The 17,319-nt window shown below is 41.0% G+C and overlaps 1 protein-coding gene across 2 annotated transcripts in view; it reads left to right on the forward strand.

Annotated features, from left to right (window-relative positions):
* HSPA12A (heat shock protein family A (Hsp70) member 12A) overlaps positions 1-11,683 on the forward strand; it is an 81,023-nt gene extending 69,340 nt beyond the window's left edge. For both annotated transcript variants that reach the window (XM_065552392.1, XM_065552393.1), the window contains exons 8-13: positions 1,326-1,412; positions 2,040-2,144; positions 3,222-3,480; positions 5,300-5,403; positions 7,061-8,209; positions 8,499-11,683. In XM_065552392.1, coding sequence (XP_065408464.1) covers positions 1,326-1,412; positions 2,040-2,144; positions 3,222-3,480; positions 5,300-5,403; positions 7,061-7,695 — 1,190 coding nt within the window. In that variant the 3' untranslated portion in view covers positions 7,696-8,209; positions 8,499-11,683. The remainder of the gene's footprint in view (positions 1-1,325; positions 1,413-2,039; positions 2,145-3,221; positions 3,481-5,299; positions 5,404-7,060; positions 8,210-8,498) is intronic.
* The last annotated feature ends 5,636 nt before the right edge of the window (positions 11,684-17,319 follow it).

Consider the following 17,319-nt stretch of genomic DNA (forward strand, 5'->3'; position numbering starts at 1 on the left):
ATCATTAGCTAGCAAAATATAATTGTCCTCTTCTATACAATAAATGTACCTTTTTTCTATTTTAGATAGAATTTTTTCAGATGAAACAATATTTTGCTATACCATGGAATGTGTCTACGTTTTTCTGTAGTATCATATAGATGACCTTTAAAGATGAGTGAAAGTTACATTGGAAATGATTTAGTAGTCATTTAGTTGCACAAGCTGGGTTTAGAAATACATTAGTAGAGACACTTAGCAAATCACATTACATATTTTAAATGTCTATGTGGAGATTAATTTTCATAAAATGCATTATTTCTATAACTATGTGTTACTAGATTATACTTAATTTTTAAATCATATGTACACCTCTACCCCGATATAACGCTGTCCTCGGGAGCCAAAAAAATCTTACTACGTTATAGGTGAAACCGCGTTATATCGAACTTGCTTTGATCCGCCGGAGCGTGCAGCTCCGCACCCCGGAGCGCTGCTTTACCGCGTTATATCCGAATTCATGTTATATCAGGTCACGTTATATCAGGGTTGAGGTGTATTTAAATTGACTTATGCTGGTATGTGCATATATGTAATGGGCCAAATCCTACAGGTCCTCCATCAAGCAAAACTCTAATTGGAATCCAGTGGGAGGTATGCCTGAGTAAAATGAGCAGGATTTGCTCCTACAACCAAGGTCCATAGCACAAAACTGACAAAGGCCAAGATTTTCAGAAGTAACTAATGACTAGGGGTGCTCAAATGGAGATAGTTTGAGGGGTCCTAATTTTTAGACGGTACTGAGCACCTACCCTCTGAAAACTGGGCTCACTTGCGGCATCTCATCTGGAGCAACCAAAAATGGGGGCACCCAAAATCAGTAATCACTTTTGAAAATCTTGGCCAAATTGTCTTCAATTCCTAGACAATTTTTAAGTCAATTCTTGATTATTTTATTATGCATCAAGTATGCCACCTACTGGCAAAAATGCATCTTGGCATTTCTACAACCAAAAAATGTGTCTGCATATAAATACTTCATTTTGTTTATTAAAAATATAATAAATATGTACTATTAAGAAAGCTTTTAAAGAAATCTTAGAGCATTATTTGAAATCCAGTTATTGTAAGTAAAGAATAGAATAACTGATTTTTTTTTCTTTCCAGAACTCAATTTGTAAATTCCTAATTCTAATACAGCAATTTTTGTTCATCTGTTTTGTTAGAACCTTACCAAATAATACATAGAAAGTTCTCATTCTGCTTGTGTTTGCTTCCTGCGCTGTTTGTTATCAGCTTGTTCCTGCTTTCTTATACTTAGTAATTTTCTCTCTGTCAATGATTAGCTAAGGAATACATACGTCGTAATCGGCAGAGCCGCACCTTTTTGGTGGAAAATGTCATAGGAGAGATCTGGTCTGAGTTGGAGGAAGGTAGCGTCCTTTTGTGAATTATCTTTGCTCTTGCTGGTTTTATATTGCTGGCAAAAACCCCACAAACCTTTCCCACAAATTTATTATGTGCTTTTGGTATTCTCAAAATGACTAATTTAAAGGAAAATACAAGTGCATGCACTGCTCTTAGTCTACAAGACTGAGCTAGAATTTTGCATGCTCTAGAAAAGCACATATTATTAAGTTGATGGGTTATAAAAGGGACAAACCCAGATTTTAAAATGCAAGCCAGAGCATAATGTCCTCAGAATACACCTTATAAGTAAGCTGGCACTGTAATATGTCTACAGAACTGTTAACACAATGGAACGTACACAGATGGCATGCACAATTCCACTTATCAAAGAGATACATTCTCCCCACATGGGTGCTTAAGTCTGTAGCATACAGCATACAAGTTTCACTTCCATTATAAATCACTGCAAATTATTCCACTAGGAACTGCTAATTTTCAAGCCAGTTGTCCCCAGTACAGATGTTCATGGCTTTCTGCTTGGGATGATGATAACATTGCCCGCAGAATTCGTATTCATATTGCTTAAGTATTAGTAGACTGTTGTGTTGACGCCGATGAAAATGATGTTGCTTGTTCCTGTTGCTTCATAGGTGACCGGTACATAGTTGTTGACAGTGGAGGAGGTACAGTGGATCTCACTGTCCATCAGATCAGGCTACCTGAAGGACACCTGAAGGAACTGTACAAGGCAACTGGTAAAGTTACATTAATCACTACTCGTTTCACTTGTGTAGTACTTTGAGTTTGATCTTACACCCTTACTGCCAATAAGGATGCTGTGATGTTTTACTATTTGCTTAATTTAGTTCATAGTTCATCCTATATTAAAGTCAACATTCAAAAGGTCTTGCTAATTTCATGTGATTTCTGAACTGCTAGTCAATAGAGAGTGTTAAATAACATCCTGTATATGTTTACTTTGAGAAAAGTAAAACTTTCTTTGAGAAGATAAGAGACAGTGTCAAACTGTTCCTCATTTTGGCTCAGCACCAGTCTTGGTCTGACTTTCATCACTCGCATACTCTATATCTCCCCTCTCATTTCATCTCTCATAGGTCATCTCTAAACTATGGTGACCTACATGGGCATTTAGAGAATCACTATATGGCCGGCTGATAGAACAAAAGATTGTTGGAAAGTCCCACCAGGCTATTAACTGAGTGATTGGTTAGCAGAACAGTATTCTCCCGCAGATTCATGTAGAAGCTACATGTGCATTGACTTCCAAAGGTAGAGTAGTGAGATGGGTCCATCACCCTGATGGGAAAGGTGTGTCCCTGTCTGAAATCAGATGACATAGTGATTGCTCCATGGCCAGGAAGTAAAATTCAACTCCCCAAAGTACAGTCCCACCTCTAACTCCAGATCCAGTTGAGCTTTGCCTTGTGAGCTTTGCCATTAGCCGCCTGAGACAATCCCTTAATTGTCACAGCACCCATGAAATCCTGGGTTGGTCCTCTTCTGTATGATTCCTGAACTATCAGCCTTGGTGACTCCAGTGCCACCACAGAGGAACCCAACATATGTCTTTCTCTATGCAGCAAGGCAACCTATTCATAAGCACAAGCTCCGTCTTGATCTCCTCATATACAAGATGGAACCATCAGTAATTTTAGTCTTTTCCCTGACAGTGAAAATACACTTATCATGCTCTGGGTCATTGCATTTTATCATCCACTTAGCTATGTCGTATGATCTGGATTTGTATATGATGGGCTCAAGTTCTAGTGAGCAATACACTATGTTAACAATATGTTTTGTTTCTAACACAGGTGGGCCATATGGTTCTGTAGGCGTGGACTATGAGTTTGAAAAACTCCTGTGTAAAATATTTGGAGAGGATTTTATTGAACAATTTAAAATCAAGCGTCCTGCTGCTTGGGTGGATCTGATGATAGCGTTTGAGTCCCGTAAAAGGGCAGCGGCCCCAGACAGAACCAATCCACTGAATATCACTCTGCCTTTCTCCTTCATTGACTATTATAAGAAGTTTCGAGGTCACAGCGTGGAACACGCCTTAAGGAAAAGCAAGTAAGTAGGCGATTGAACCTGGATAGATTCATAATTAACTACTCACTGCTGGAAAGAATAATAAAATATCCTAATTGCAAGTAGCGTAATAGATTGTAGTGAGAAAATGTAATCTAATGATGGGAAAATCATACTGCCTCAGATACAATTACCAGAAAAGAAAGTTATATTCTAGCTTTTCTTAAGAGTTTTCTCCATAACACTTGCATCCTACTGTAGACTTCTTTCTGCAAGTTCCACTAGACCATTTTTATTTATATAGCACCATTTCCTAAGGTTCCACACTGAGACAGTCTCCTGTATTTCTGGCTATGTGTGTAGGGCTAGATTCTTAGCTGTGCTGAGTTTATATTCAGTGCCGCTAAGAGTCACCTTCCCACTTATCTGATTCTAGGTTGACCAGAAGCCACAAGAGCTTCTGGTGTAATTGAAAGCAGCCTACACCAACTGTAGCAGGTCCACAGAGAGTTCCACCCTTGACATGCCCTTCATACAGTGGGTTGCAGGAGCCAGTGGCACACAGCCGGCTGTTGGAGGAATTCTGGACAGCAGTGCAAAGTAGATGGAGTTGAGTCCAAGAATCTGTCGCATTCTGTACATGGACACACCCGCACTCTTACTTCCTTTCGCACAACCCCATCCATATTCATAACATTCCCATGCAACTCTCTGCCTTCCAAGAAGCATTGTGCATTAATTTTTTCAAAATCAATTAAAAAAAAAACCAAACAATTCTATTTGTCAATTATTTATTTAAACTTGGGTCCCCATTTTGCCGATAGAGATGGAGAAAATGAGGTTCAGAGAGGTTAAGTGACTTGCCAAAGGTCACAGAGGGAGTATGTGGCTGACTGGAACCCCCATGCCTCCTTTTTCCTAGTCTTTTGAGTAAAATTTTCAAAACCACCTAAATTATTTAGGAGCCTAAATCCTATTATAATTCCATCCTAAACCAAAATCAGTTTAGAAAATGGGGCTTAGACACTTAAAGAAATGTATCCTTCTGCTTACTACAAACCCTTCTTCCCTCCCATGAATCATTCATAGTGGTGCCTTTTGGAAGTAATGTAAATGCCAAAGAAATGGAGAGGGCAACAAGAGGGGATGAAAATTGCTTATAAAGGTAACAAGGAGTCTGGTGGCACCTTAAAGACTAACAGATTTATTTGGGCATAAGCTTTCGTGAGTTAAAACCTCACTTCTTCGGATGTGACACCTTAAATATATGTGAATGAAAAGGAGAAAATGACCCAGCTGTAACCAGTTTATGTAAGTGAGTCAGCAGTGGAATAACCTACTCCTGTATTCAAACATTTCCTTGCCATCTTGCCTGCGCTTCACAATGCACTGCTCAGAATGGAATTGCCTCCCATGCATGTGTGGTACTCTTTTTTATGTCCCTAGAGCTCCCAAGCCTGTTAATCTTCTTTGCGTGATTGCAGTGGCCTTGAGATCTACTGCTACTTTAACTGAAAGGATCATTTCCTTCTGGGGGATGCATTAGCTTTGTTTCAGATGAGCTGACATTGGAGGGAACATAAAATGTTTCAGTAGAGCTCTGAACATTAGTGATGCTGCTGGGAGGCAGTCAGGCCAGGAAAACCACAATTAAACAAAAGGCATTATTGCTGGTGGGAGGCACACTCAAGTATGCTGGTGGACAGGGACTGGCCATTTTACCTACTGCAAATGACATGCTTAACGTAGAGGCTGTAAATCTGTGAATTTCTTATCAGCCATGTCCTACAGCTCAAGTACCGGCTTACTCTTTTTAAAATTAGAACTCATTTTAACAGCCTCCTTTGCTCTTTTGTTGCAGTGTGGATTTTGTCAAGTGGTCCTCCCAAGGGATGCTAAGGATGAGTCCAGATGCAATGAATGCCCTTTTCAAACCTACAATTGACCAGATCATTCAACATCTTAGTATGTATCAAGGTGTAATGAGTTTCTGACTGGATGTAAACTGAAGTATGATTTATCCAAATACTCATCTATCACAGCCCCAAAACTGGGAATTATGTTTAATGGGGTAATTTGACCCCATGAATGGTGTAAAATGTAATACCCCCAAATCACCCAAAAAATGACTATCAGGGTTGCTCCAAGTCACCTAGTATCTTAATAGATATTTCTGGCTATTCTGTAGCTGTTGACCAGGCAATCAGTACTAAAGCTGCATAAACTTTATTTCCTCTTGCGCTTTCAGGAATACAAGTCATTAGAAGATTGAAACCTAATTAATAGTCAATATCCTCTTTCTTTCTTTCACATTAATTTGGAGCTTGTCTGAAGAAAGAAAGAAAGAAAGAAAGAAAGAAAGAAAGAAAGAAAGAAAGAAAGAAAGAAAGAAAGACATATTAAGACATTTAGTTCATTTCTGTGCCAATGCAGGACTATCTCCCACAACATATTCTTCATTGTTTTGTCCAGTTCAATTTTACCACTGACAATACACAAATAATAAGTAATGCATCTGGGTAAAAATAATTCCAAGCCTTGGTTTAAACATAATTGGATGTGTTAATATAATAGTGGAAGATGGGGCCAGATTGAGAAACCCCGTGTCTAAATTCTCAGTTCAACATAAGACTATTAGGCTTGTATCAAGTGGAATATTATTATGTATAATAAGCACGAGAATATTATTTTAACACTGTACACAATACTGGATTGATTATATCTGGAATATAGAGTTCAATTTTGGGCATCCTATATGAAAAATTGTATAATTATATTAGAGCACAGCATAATAAGGCAACTAATATAATGGCAACAAAATAGTTATATATGAATAGAAAATGAGAGAACTAGGATTATTTTGTTATGACAGATAATTGAGGCAGCATGATTGAAGCATTTAAAGTAGGTACAGGTAACTATAACATTAAACTTAATCAATATGAGTTTTTTGGATAGACCAGAACTAGAGAACATGGGTTTAAGTAAAGAGAGGACATGTGCAAGAAGAATTTAAGGAGATATTATTTTGCAGGTGGAATACATTTTGGTTGAGATGGTGGAATCAGAAGTATTAATATATTTTAAAATTGGGTGATTATATGTAATGTAATAAAGTCAGCATTAATCAGTTTTGCCTGGAAATACCTGGCTGCTGTCTTGGATGTCAGAAGCTCGTGGGGGATATTCATCTAGCCGGCTTCCCTCTCTGCCCCCAGACTGGCTGTTGGATTGGTTTGCACAGAAATGTGCCCGCTTTCATCTAGCAAAAATAAATAAATAAAAATCTGGCTTAAGATGAAAATAAGTTTTAAAATGTGTATCTAGACTCTATTACTTCAAAATTTTCTTCTGTTTTGAGGGCTATGCCCCCTCAGGCACATCCTCCATGTAAAATATAGGATATTTCTCTATCCAAACAATAGACTCTCAGAACAAAAGACACTTTGGAAGTGTCACAGAGTTCAGGGAGCCATTCCAGACCTGTGCCTTCTTTCTGGTCCTATGCGTGGATATTTGTGATGGGGTGCCCAGCATGTCTCTTGCGAGATTATTCCACAGTCTAATGGGTTTTGCCATTAGGAAGTTTTCCTAGCTGAGCAGGCTTTGTCTCTCTGTTTAGGTGATCTGTTTGAAAAGCCAGAAGTAACCAATGTCAAGTTTCTGTTCCTGGTGGGTGGATTTGCTGAAGCTCCTTTACTCCAACAAGCTGTCCAGAATGCTTTCGGTTCAAAATGTCGAATCATCATTCCTCAGGATGTGGGCCTCACTATCCTCAAAGGCGCCGTCCTTTTTGGCTTAGACCCTGCTGTCATCAAAGTGCGACGTTCCCCTCTGACCTATGGGGTGGGGGTCCTGAATCGGTTCGTGGAAGGAAAGCACCCGCCGGAGAAGCTGCTGGTTAAAGACGGCACACGATGGTGCACTGATGTCTTTGACAAATTTATCTCAGCCGACCAATCTGTAGCTCTTGGAGAAACAGTGTCGCGCAGTTACACGCCTGCCAAGCCTTCCCAGTTAGTAATAGTGATCAATATCTACAGCTCGGAGCAAGATAACGTCAGTTTCATCACTGAGCCTGGAGTGAAAAAGTGTGGCACTCTTCGTCTGGATCTCACAGGAACTGATACTTTGGTGCCAACTCGGAGGGAGATCAAAACGCTAATGCAGTTTGGGGACACTGAGATTAAAGCCATGGCCATTGATGTTGCCACTTCTAAGAGTGTCAAAGCTGGTATTGATTTCTTAAATTACTAAAAGTCCCCTCCTACCATGGTCCATCTGCAAAACTATTATTTCAATGTTCCATTTTCTGACTTTCATATATGACACAATCCACTTGAATTTCAGCAGGCTAGATGAGAACAGCCAATAGGTATAGATATATCAAGGTTTATTTTCCTCTTAAATGATCTAGTGAGATTTTCAAAAGTCCTAAGAGATTTAGGAGCACAAGTCCCATTGAAAGTCAATGTTCCTAAATCACTTAGATACATTTGAAAATCCCACCTCTATTAAATAGTACAAACTGTTGTCAGGTGCTAAAGATTAAGCTGAAGATTCCCAAATGGTTGCAAACATTTACCTACAGGATTGTTGTGGGGATTAGTTATTTGATCAGCACTGTCTTCTGACTGTGAGAACACATCACTTTTTGGCAGTGTTCATTTGTTTTAGATATTTTGGCCAAATTTTCCAAATCTGGATGCCTAAAGTTAGTCTCCTAAATCTGTATTTAGGCACACAAAAATTAGAGATCTGATTTTCAAAGGCCTTGGCTACACTTACCCGCTAGTTCGGCGGCTGGCAATCGAATTTCTGGGTTCGACTTATCGCGTCTAGTCTGGACGCGATAAGTCGAACCCGGAAGTGCTCGCCGTCGACTGCGGTACTCCAGCTCGGCGAGAGGAGTACCGCGGAGTCGACGGGGGAGCCTGCCTGCCGAGTGTGGACCAAGGTAAGTTCGAACTAAGGTACTTCGAACTTCAGCTACGTTATTCACGTAGCTGAAGTTGCGTACCTTAGTTCGAATTAGGGGGGTAGTGTAGACCTGGCCAAAGATGCTGACCACCCACATCTCCCACTGACTTCACTAGGAATGGACAATACTCACCAGTTGGGAAAAATCAGGACTCTTCTGTGTTAGGTGCCTGCCTATGGATTTAGGAGCCTAACATTAAGTCCTCAGGTTTGAAAATGTCTGCCTTTATTTCTAAAGCTCTTATTTATATCAAAGTTAACAGCTGTTACCCTGGTTTAGATTTGAAAATTCTCTGATAACAAAGAAACTTTCCATTTTAGGGTTTTTTTTTATCAGTATTAAGCTGAAATCTATGATTGCATTTTTTGACAAGTTAATCCACTGTTTTATCATTTTGGAAGACTGAGGACTTCCCCAGAAGTGTATACAAGTGAAAAAGGGAAAGTTTTCTGGATCAATAATATTAAAGTAAACATTTTAGTTGAACAAATATATTTTGGAGGTGTGCTGCACAGGCAGTAAGTAACATGGGAGACAGAGAACAAAAGCCCCAGTTCAGCAATGAGCGCCAGCCAGATACCAGAGTACAGTGTATGATCGGGGTCTGTTTGTAATGCAGGCACTGTACTGCCTATGGTGTCACCATGCTTTCCAAGTGGTACTGCTTTACCAAGATGTCTTCTAACACTCACACATCTGGAGCACCGCAGCTCCAGACAGGGCAGCTTTCATTTTATAAAAATTTATAAATGAGCCACTCCTGGAACCCTGCATCACCCATGAACTGGGAATCTCAGATTCAAATCCAAACCCCCATCCAATCTTGAGGGCTTTGACAAAACTGTAGCATTGGCTGAAAAACACTGATATTTTTAATACTTTTAGCATTTTTATTTTAAACAAGGCTGCCCCTTCACCTGCTGCAATGTATTACACTTCCAAGACATTGAAAGGTTAATTGTTTAGCAGAACCCTTTTCCTTTAGTTAAGCATAGGTTACCACCATAGAAGCCATTACTGACGGTTTTTGAAAAAGGAAGCTGTATCAATCACTTTAGTAATTTATGCCCCGATTCTGCACTACTTACTTGAAGATACTGCTTAATTGGGATTTTGCCTAAGAAAAGAGTGCAGGATTGGGCCCTTATGTTCTGCCCTTGAATTCTTTGTCTCTCTCTTGCAGAATTCCCTAGTAGAATGTGAAAAAAATGTACTGAATTAAATAAAAAAGGGACTGGAAAATGCTAGCCACATTATCTGGCTAGGTATTTCTTATAGAGTTACAAACTGCTTGCTAGCATTGTTTCCTGCTGCTTGCTCTGCTTAAAATGTTAAATATAAGATTTCTGTTGGTTGCCTTTCCTGGTTTACAAATAAGAGAACCTTTAAGATGAGTTATGAACAATATAATTTTATGTATATACAATATTTAAATACTGTACAGACTCTTTCTTTCTACAGTGCTATTTTCTTGTATAAAAATGCTCTTTGCCTCTGATTGCATTCAGCTGTTAATTTGAAATAACACAGTTTCTCACTCAGCTTTTGTAATTATAGGCTTTTAAAGATGGTAAGATATGGAATGTGCAAGGATGATCTTATAATAATGGGAGAGCAGTGTTGGTGTGTCAGAGAACACAACAGTCTTCCTGCAATGCGAGTCAGACCAGTTGAGCGTACTATAGAGACATGCTAGTCAGTTGCTGGGGTTTTTGTTTCTTGTTTCAAATGGTCACCATTTCATTTTCAAGGATGCATCATAATAATGAATGAATTCTCCTGTAAAATATGTGAAAATATAGAACTTATGCCCTGAGACTTCAGATCTCCTATGATAGGTACTTACCCAACTACCTAGGGAAGGCTATGTATCATTACAGGTCCAGGCTATGCCAGCCTACACGAGTTGTGGATCTGGCCCAATACTTTGTCTAATAGTGCCAAAATATGACTTGCATAAAGAAAAGCGGGTTTAAGATCCTTACATCCAATGTTAAATTATGTGGGTCCAATTCTGCATAGACTTGTACCCCATAGAACTCCATTGATATTAAAGTATTTACCTGGTCTTAAGTCAGTGCAGAATTAAGGCTAATAATGCCCTGTTACAGGTTGAATGGAGATCCATCTGGGATTAATTTGTCCTTTTATTTATGAGTGATGCTTTCAGCATGTCGGCAGTGAGTGAAGGGAGCTCTGCAGCTCCTCAGAAATGTAACCCCTGAACAGCAGTGATTCTCTGCGCATTTGATATTCACCTTTTAAAAGATTCAATCTTGATCCAAGCTTTTTGTTGTTTAAAAGATTTTGCTGTTGTGAAATGAGAAGAGTTTGCACACTTTTGCACCCCACCTTCCTCTTTCAATCTAGTGGGAGCACCGTAAAACTTATTTTCCCAGAACTGAGGATTCCTGAGCAAACGACTGCTCAGTCCCCAATTCATTCCCCTGACCCTCCCACCCCAAAATAGAAAGTGTAGCCTTTTAGAATTAGATGTAGAATATTACACTGCAACCACATGATGTAGTTTGTAGTCCTTTTAAACAACTTCAAAATATAAGTGGCATATGGAAACCCATTTTAACATCAATTGAACCATCGGTTAGGCTTGTAAAACTGGTAGGAACTTCAGTAGGACAAAAGTTTCTAATTGAGTTGTTTATGGAATAGACATTCACGTGTATTCTGCAGCAAATTCCCTGCAGAATAAGGCATTTCAGACTACATTGTGCTATTTTAAGCAAACAAACCCTCCAGTCCTTAGGCAAAACTCCCAGTGACCTCAAAGGAAGTTCTGCTTGGATGACGACTTGAGAGTTTGACCTAAAGTTGCTTAGCTCTAGTTTGGAAATTAGCAGCTTGCTGTGGTTGAGTCTGATGAATGTACAGTGATGGTATAGGCAGCATGTATCAGTATTCTTACACTGATTTTTATATACAGGAGATTGAATGCATTATTATGAGAAGGCCTAATTACATATTGCAGAGATTTAATAGCTGAGATAAGCTGCATATTTATACTACAAAGTGGCTTAAATGGATGAATGGCATAAAAGTTGTTGGGCATAACATTACAATACTCACCTGCTTGGAGTATTCTTAGACTATATTATAAAATATCAGTCATTGTGGTCTTGTTCACCTCTCTGTGCAAGATTAATTCAGATTTCACCGACCTTTGGAGCAGTTCACAACTTGTTAGGATTGTACCTGAGTACTCTTGTGTCTTCAAAAGTGTCAAATAAAATACAATAAAGCTCTGGATTTTGTGTGGTAGAGTGTTTTATTACCCTTCGTCTTTGATTTTAATGTAAAAATTGTTATAAAAAGTATTGCAAATGTTTTTAGAAAGTAGCAGGTTTTAGCATAGATTTAAATATATTTCTCCTGCATTTGCTTACTTTTTAACATGCGTAACAGAGCAAAGATGGCATAGTTTACATACGTTGTCGATTATTAGGAGACTCCTGCCAGCTGATCCAGCTCTCTCTATATTGTTAGATATAGCTAAGGCATAAATGGCTTTGTAATGCCAAAAAGCATATTATGCACTCTTGTATACTGCAAAGATATTATGAACAATGAGAAAGAGCTGGGAAATGGTTCGCAGCACAATTAGAGAAGCAATGTTGCCACCGCTTATGTATCTTAAGGTACATTAATTGCACAACCTCAAGATATTAATTTGAGGTGGCCTCAAGCCTCAGAATTCAGATCAGGATTATAAATATCCCCCAAGTTCAGTGGCTATCTGTATCTATTTGTATTTGTACACAAATTCAGTGGCTACAGTTTTGATTTGGACTATTCTAAAGATGGGGTCCAGTTGCAAAATTGTGATTTGGTTCTTGATTTGGAGTCTTAGTATTCTGAAGTTCAGGCCTGCTGGTTTGGTTCAGGCTTATGAACTCAGAACATACTTTGAATATTAAGTTTCTTTGTACCAATCTGATTTTTTTTTGCTGTATTTTCAAAACAAGTTTGAAATCTTGCTATTTATACAAGGCGACAAAAATGAGTTAGCGCTCCCATAACAGAAGATTCAGCCTTCGATTCTCTATTAGGGCTGAGTTGTGCTCGGACATAGTGGAGAATGGCAGCTGCAGGTACCTGTTTGTAGCTCCCTTCCCCTTGGTCATCCAACACCACTGGAAGTTAGAGCAGCAGGGAGCTATTCTAACTTCTGCCACTGGGATAAACTCCATTATGGAGCTCACACCAACAGAGGAACAGGCACAGCGGTTGGGGCTCCACCATATCTCCTTCTGCCTCTGATCCCCTCAGCTTGCCCCAGGCTTACTTACTCCTCCTTATGCTGAGGTATGGTGATGGGGATGCAGCTGACCTAGGAGCTCTTGGGAGATGTAGTCCAGCCTGGCAGCTCAGTCCATAGAGGTCAGTGCGGATGGACATGAGGCACAACAACAGGTGAGGCAAAGGCCTGGTCCACACTAACCCCCCCACTTCGGACTAAGGTACGCAAATTCAGCTACGTTAATAACGTAGCTGAATTCGAAGTACCTTAGTCCGAACTTACCGCGGGTCCAGACGTGGCAGGCAGGCTCCCCCGTCGATGCCGCGTACTCCTCTCGCCGAGCTGGAGTACCAGCGTCGACGGCGAGCACTTCCGGGATCGATCCAGGATCGATTTATCGCGTCTAGACAAGACGCGATAAATTGATCCCAGAAGATCGATTGCCTGCCGCCGAACCAGGAAGTAAGTGTAGACCTACCCAAACACAGATTAACGTCAAACTGACCCAAAATTAAATGTTTGTTTGGTTCCACAAACTGAAACGTTTCAGATCAAAACGAGGGTAAAAATATATTTTGAGGCACATCAGAGTTTTCTCACAGGAAATTTAACTGTTGCGAAAATTGCGTTTTCCATTGAAAAAACATTCTGATAGAAAATTCCCAACCAGCACTAGTAAGCAGTATACATAATTCAGCTTCAGCTTCCCACTGTCTCAAAGGAATATGACAGGGTTGTCCTTTCCCACCATTATTTTAGTATTAGCTCTAGAGCCCCTCACTGACATAGCTAGAAAACACACAAATGTTGTAAAAGGGGTAAATCCCAAAGCATTGTATCTACTAATGTTAAATGATTCTATAGAATCACTGTCACCTGCTTTGGTGATGGGGTCCATGTAAGAATTTACGGGGATTAGATAGATCATGGACATTTTAGATCTTTGCACTTGGTCTAGTTATAAAATTAACTGGGTCAAAACGGAAATGTTGACATTCAAGCTTTTGTGAATGGAGAACTTCAAAGCATTTGTTCTACACCTTGCTTGTGGAACTCTTTAAACTCAGATCATTTTATAGGATATATTGAATAAATGTATTGGACTCTCAACACTTTAGGCTGCTCTTCGCGTAGATGAACTATGTCTGTGCAATATTTATGCTATAATTCATTTCTGTGTTGCTACTGGGGGACTGTACCTTTGAAACAGTGGATAACACAGAAAGAGACCATAACTCATTTCACTCAATTTTGTCTTCAAGTAGAATGATAATCACCAGCTGTATTAAAATACACTAAAGGTATTTGAAAAAGAATCCATTAGTTAACAAAATTCACCCATAATGACCATTTCTGTCCTACTTTGAAACAGCATTTGGAAAATAATATTTCACAAGCTAGCAATCTGGTCAACAATCAAGAGGCATATTGCAGATCGGAGATGTATCAAAATGACAATGTAATGACCTCCCCACAGTTGAAGGATATATTTTGTTTCCTGGTTACCACCAAGGAAAGTGTAATTATTTGTGTGTGTAAGCACAGACTCTGGGTGTGTTAATGAGTGTAGTAATGGCTGCAGGTGTGTGTAGCATAGGCTGTGTGCTTGTTAGAGGGTGTAGCACAGGTTGTGTGTAAGTGGAGTGTGCAGTGCAGCCCGGATTGGTTGTTGGCTAGGGTGTAGCACAGATTATGCGATTGGTTGAGCAGTGGAGGAGGGGGTGATGGTGTGTCACAGGCAGAGAACAGATGCTCTTTGGGGTTACAGTCAGTCCCAGGCACAAATGCTACCTAGTTCTGCTGCTGCCCCGCTCTCTGCGGCTCGGGGCCAGGCCCTGCTGGGTTATCTCCCCAGCACAGCTGCACTCCCAGCCCCCACTGTCCCACCCTGGCTGGCTGAGGTCACAATGCCCTGGCTAAGTGCAGGGGCTGCAGGTAGCAGCTGTCTCGGCTGAGCTCGTCCAACTGTGGAGCCCAGCCAGCGGTAGGAGGCACCTGGTGCATTCGGACCTGGGGAGAACTCTGGGTAAGGGGCCCTGGGCTCTAGTGCTGATGTCCAGCCCAGTGCCTGTCCCGAGTCCAACCCTGCCTGCTGCCCCCTGTAGTGCGGGGCCCATGCCTGCTCCCACTAGGTCACTGGAAGCTTTGCAGGGACTTTAGCGGCAGCAGGAAGCCTTGATACCTCCAGTGCAGGCTGGGTGAATGCGTGCTGCCAGGGGAATCAACAACAAAGCCCCACTCTGCCTTCAGTGCGGGGTGGCTTCCCACATGGGACGTTGCGCCAAGCAGTGAATGTTTGGTTCCAGCTGGTGCTTTTTATCGGGCCCCTTAGTGGTGACTTGTTATCTGTGGCCCACTTGAATTTCTCTGAGCTTTTTTATGCCCACAGCATAATCAGCACTACACTAGCTAATATTGACTTCCAGAGACCACTAGCCACAGCGTACTAGATGTCGTTAAAAATAAATAACTAAAAGCCGGGTGGTGTTATACTTCAACACCTCCTCAAAGTAGATTTGCCCCCCTAAGTATAATGCCATTTTTACCTGCACCCTAGTGGCGTGTGAATGAAAGTCCCAGACAAGGTATGTTAATTACAGAGAAAAATCCTAAATTAAAAATTGTAGGCTGGGCTAAGACCCTGGGTCCTGCAAACAGTTCCTCACATAGATCTCCGATTGATAACTCTTTGAGGCAAGGACTCTCATTTACTGGATGTGTGTACAATACTTAGCACGATGGGGCCCATGTCTAGCCAAGACTCCTAGGCATTACCACAAGGCTACTACTGATAATGATAATGTGTGTCTGCAGGATCAGGCCCTAAAGCTGCAGGCTTTCTAGATGACATATACAGGCTCTCTTAAGTATTATTATAAACTTTTATTTCCATAAATTACTCCTGTAGTTTATCTCATATGAGTTTTTGTACTTTGACATTTTTCATCTAAGGTGCACAAACTGATTTTCATAGACTATGACACATTACAACAAGCTATAACCAACTAACCCTCCTTTGTCCGATCACCCCAGAGGTGTTAATTGCCCATTTCACTTGAATGGTTTCTTGCAACATGTTAAATCCTTATGCTAAACAATCTGTTCCACCTTGCATTTAGTAGTGACATGCTGACTACCTTTCCCAGACCTGAGAAAGAGCTCTGTGTTGCTCAAAAGCTTGTCTCTCTCACCAACAGAAATTGGTCCAATACAAGATATTACCTCACCTACCTTGTCTCTCTAATATCCTGGATCAACATGGCTATAACACCACTGGAAATTTAATACAATATCTAATTCAGTTTCATGTTAGGTATAGGGGTCACTACAATGGAACACAGGTGCCGACTCCGTGAATGCTCCAGGGCTGGAGCAGCCACACAGGTTAAAAATGGTGGGTACTGAGCACCCACTGTTAGCCCCCAATCAGCTCCTCCCCCCCCAGCACCTCCCATCCACCGGCGGGCTCCCCCTGCCTTCCGCCCATCGCAATCAGCTGTTTCGCGGCATGCAGGAGGCTGGGGGGGGAAGGAGCGAGGATGCAGCACGCTCAGAGGAGGGGGTGGAACTGGGCGGGAAGAGGTGGGGTGGGAAGAGGTGGTGCGGGGGTGGGAAGGTGCAGGGTGGGGCCTTGGGGAAAGGGGTGGAGTGGTGGCGGGGCCTCAGGCAGTCTCAAGCACCCCCCAGCACTTTGGAATGTCGGCGCCTATGGCGGAACACAGTCGCTGTTTACTGCCAATGTTGAACATTTCACAGCAGCAGCATACCACACTTAAGGCCCGGAAGAGATGAAGACTATATTGTCCAATAGAAAGAACAAGGGCAATATTTTGATATATTAGAATTTAACCCTCGACTCTTACAGAAACTGCCGAGGGATCTTTTCACCTTTTCTTCCTCAAGGGTTGGGTTGTGTGGCTGTGCCGCACCAGAGCTGCACCTCAGAGTTGGACAGAACAGCAGTGACTGCAGTATGCATAATCTATAAAGTACCCCTGGGCTTACAAGAGCTATAAACAAATAAGATCTTACTTACAATGTGAGTGTCAGTGTATTTCCTTTGATTTTAGTAAAGTTACACCAGTCACAAGTAGACCTGTCTGTCTTTATAATGTGTATGCACTGATGTCTATGCAATACATTATGTGCTCATACAGCTCTATGCTCAGGACAGCACTGTTCCAGAACAGGTACTTGTCACTGGTAGGTAAGGGAATTACTCTGGTGGCGGTGGGGTTATATCCCCACTTTTCACTTCAACGTCCATCCTTATTTGTGGCATAAGGTACTATTGAGCATATATAAGGATGGCAGCAACTGGCCTTTATTGAATAACTGCAGGGCTGGTGTTTTCTAGTCTATACCTGACCCCAGAACTCTTACTGCTAAGTAGTTATTCCTAATATGTAGCTGACACTTTAATTTCCTTACCTTGAGGTTGTTACTCTTTTTCTACTAGCTTCTCAGGCGGAAGTTCCTTTCCTTCATTTGTTATTGCCTTAACGGTACTTTTAACATTGTGATCATATCCTTTCCCCTGACTGGATATTGTCTTTTCAAGGCTGTAACATGTTAGTTTCTTCCATCCCCTCCCATTTTAATCGCCAATCTTTGTGTCATCTTTATTGCTCTTTTTGTATTTTCT

This window comes from Chrysemys picta, chromosome 7 (genome assembly GCF_011386835.1).
Source record: "Chrysemys picta bellii isolate R12L10 chromosome 7, ASM1138683v2, whole genome shotgun sequence".
Taxonomy (NCBI): Eukaryota; Metazoa; Chordata; order Testudines; family Emydidae; genus Chrysemys; species Chrysemys picta.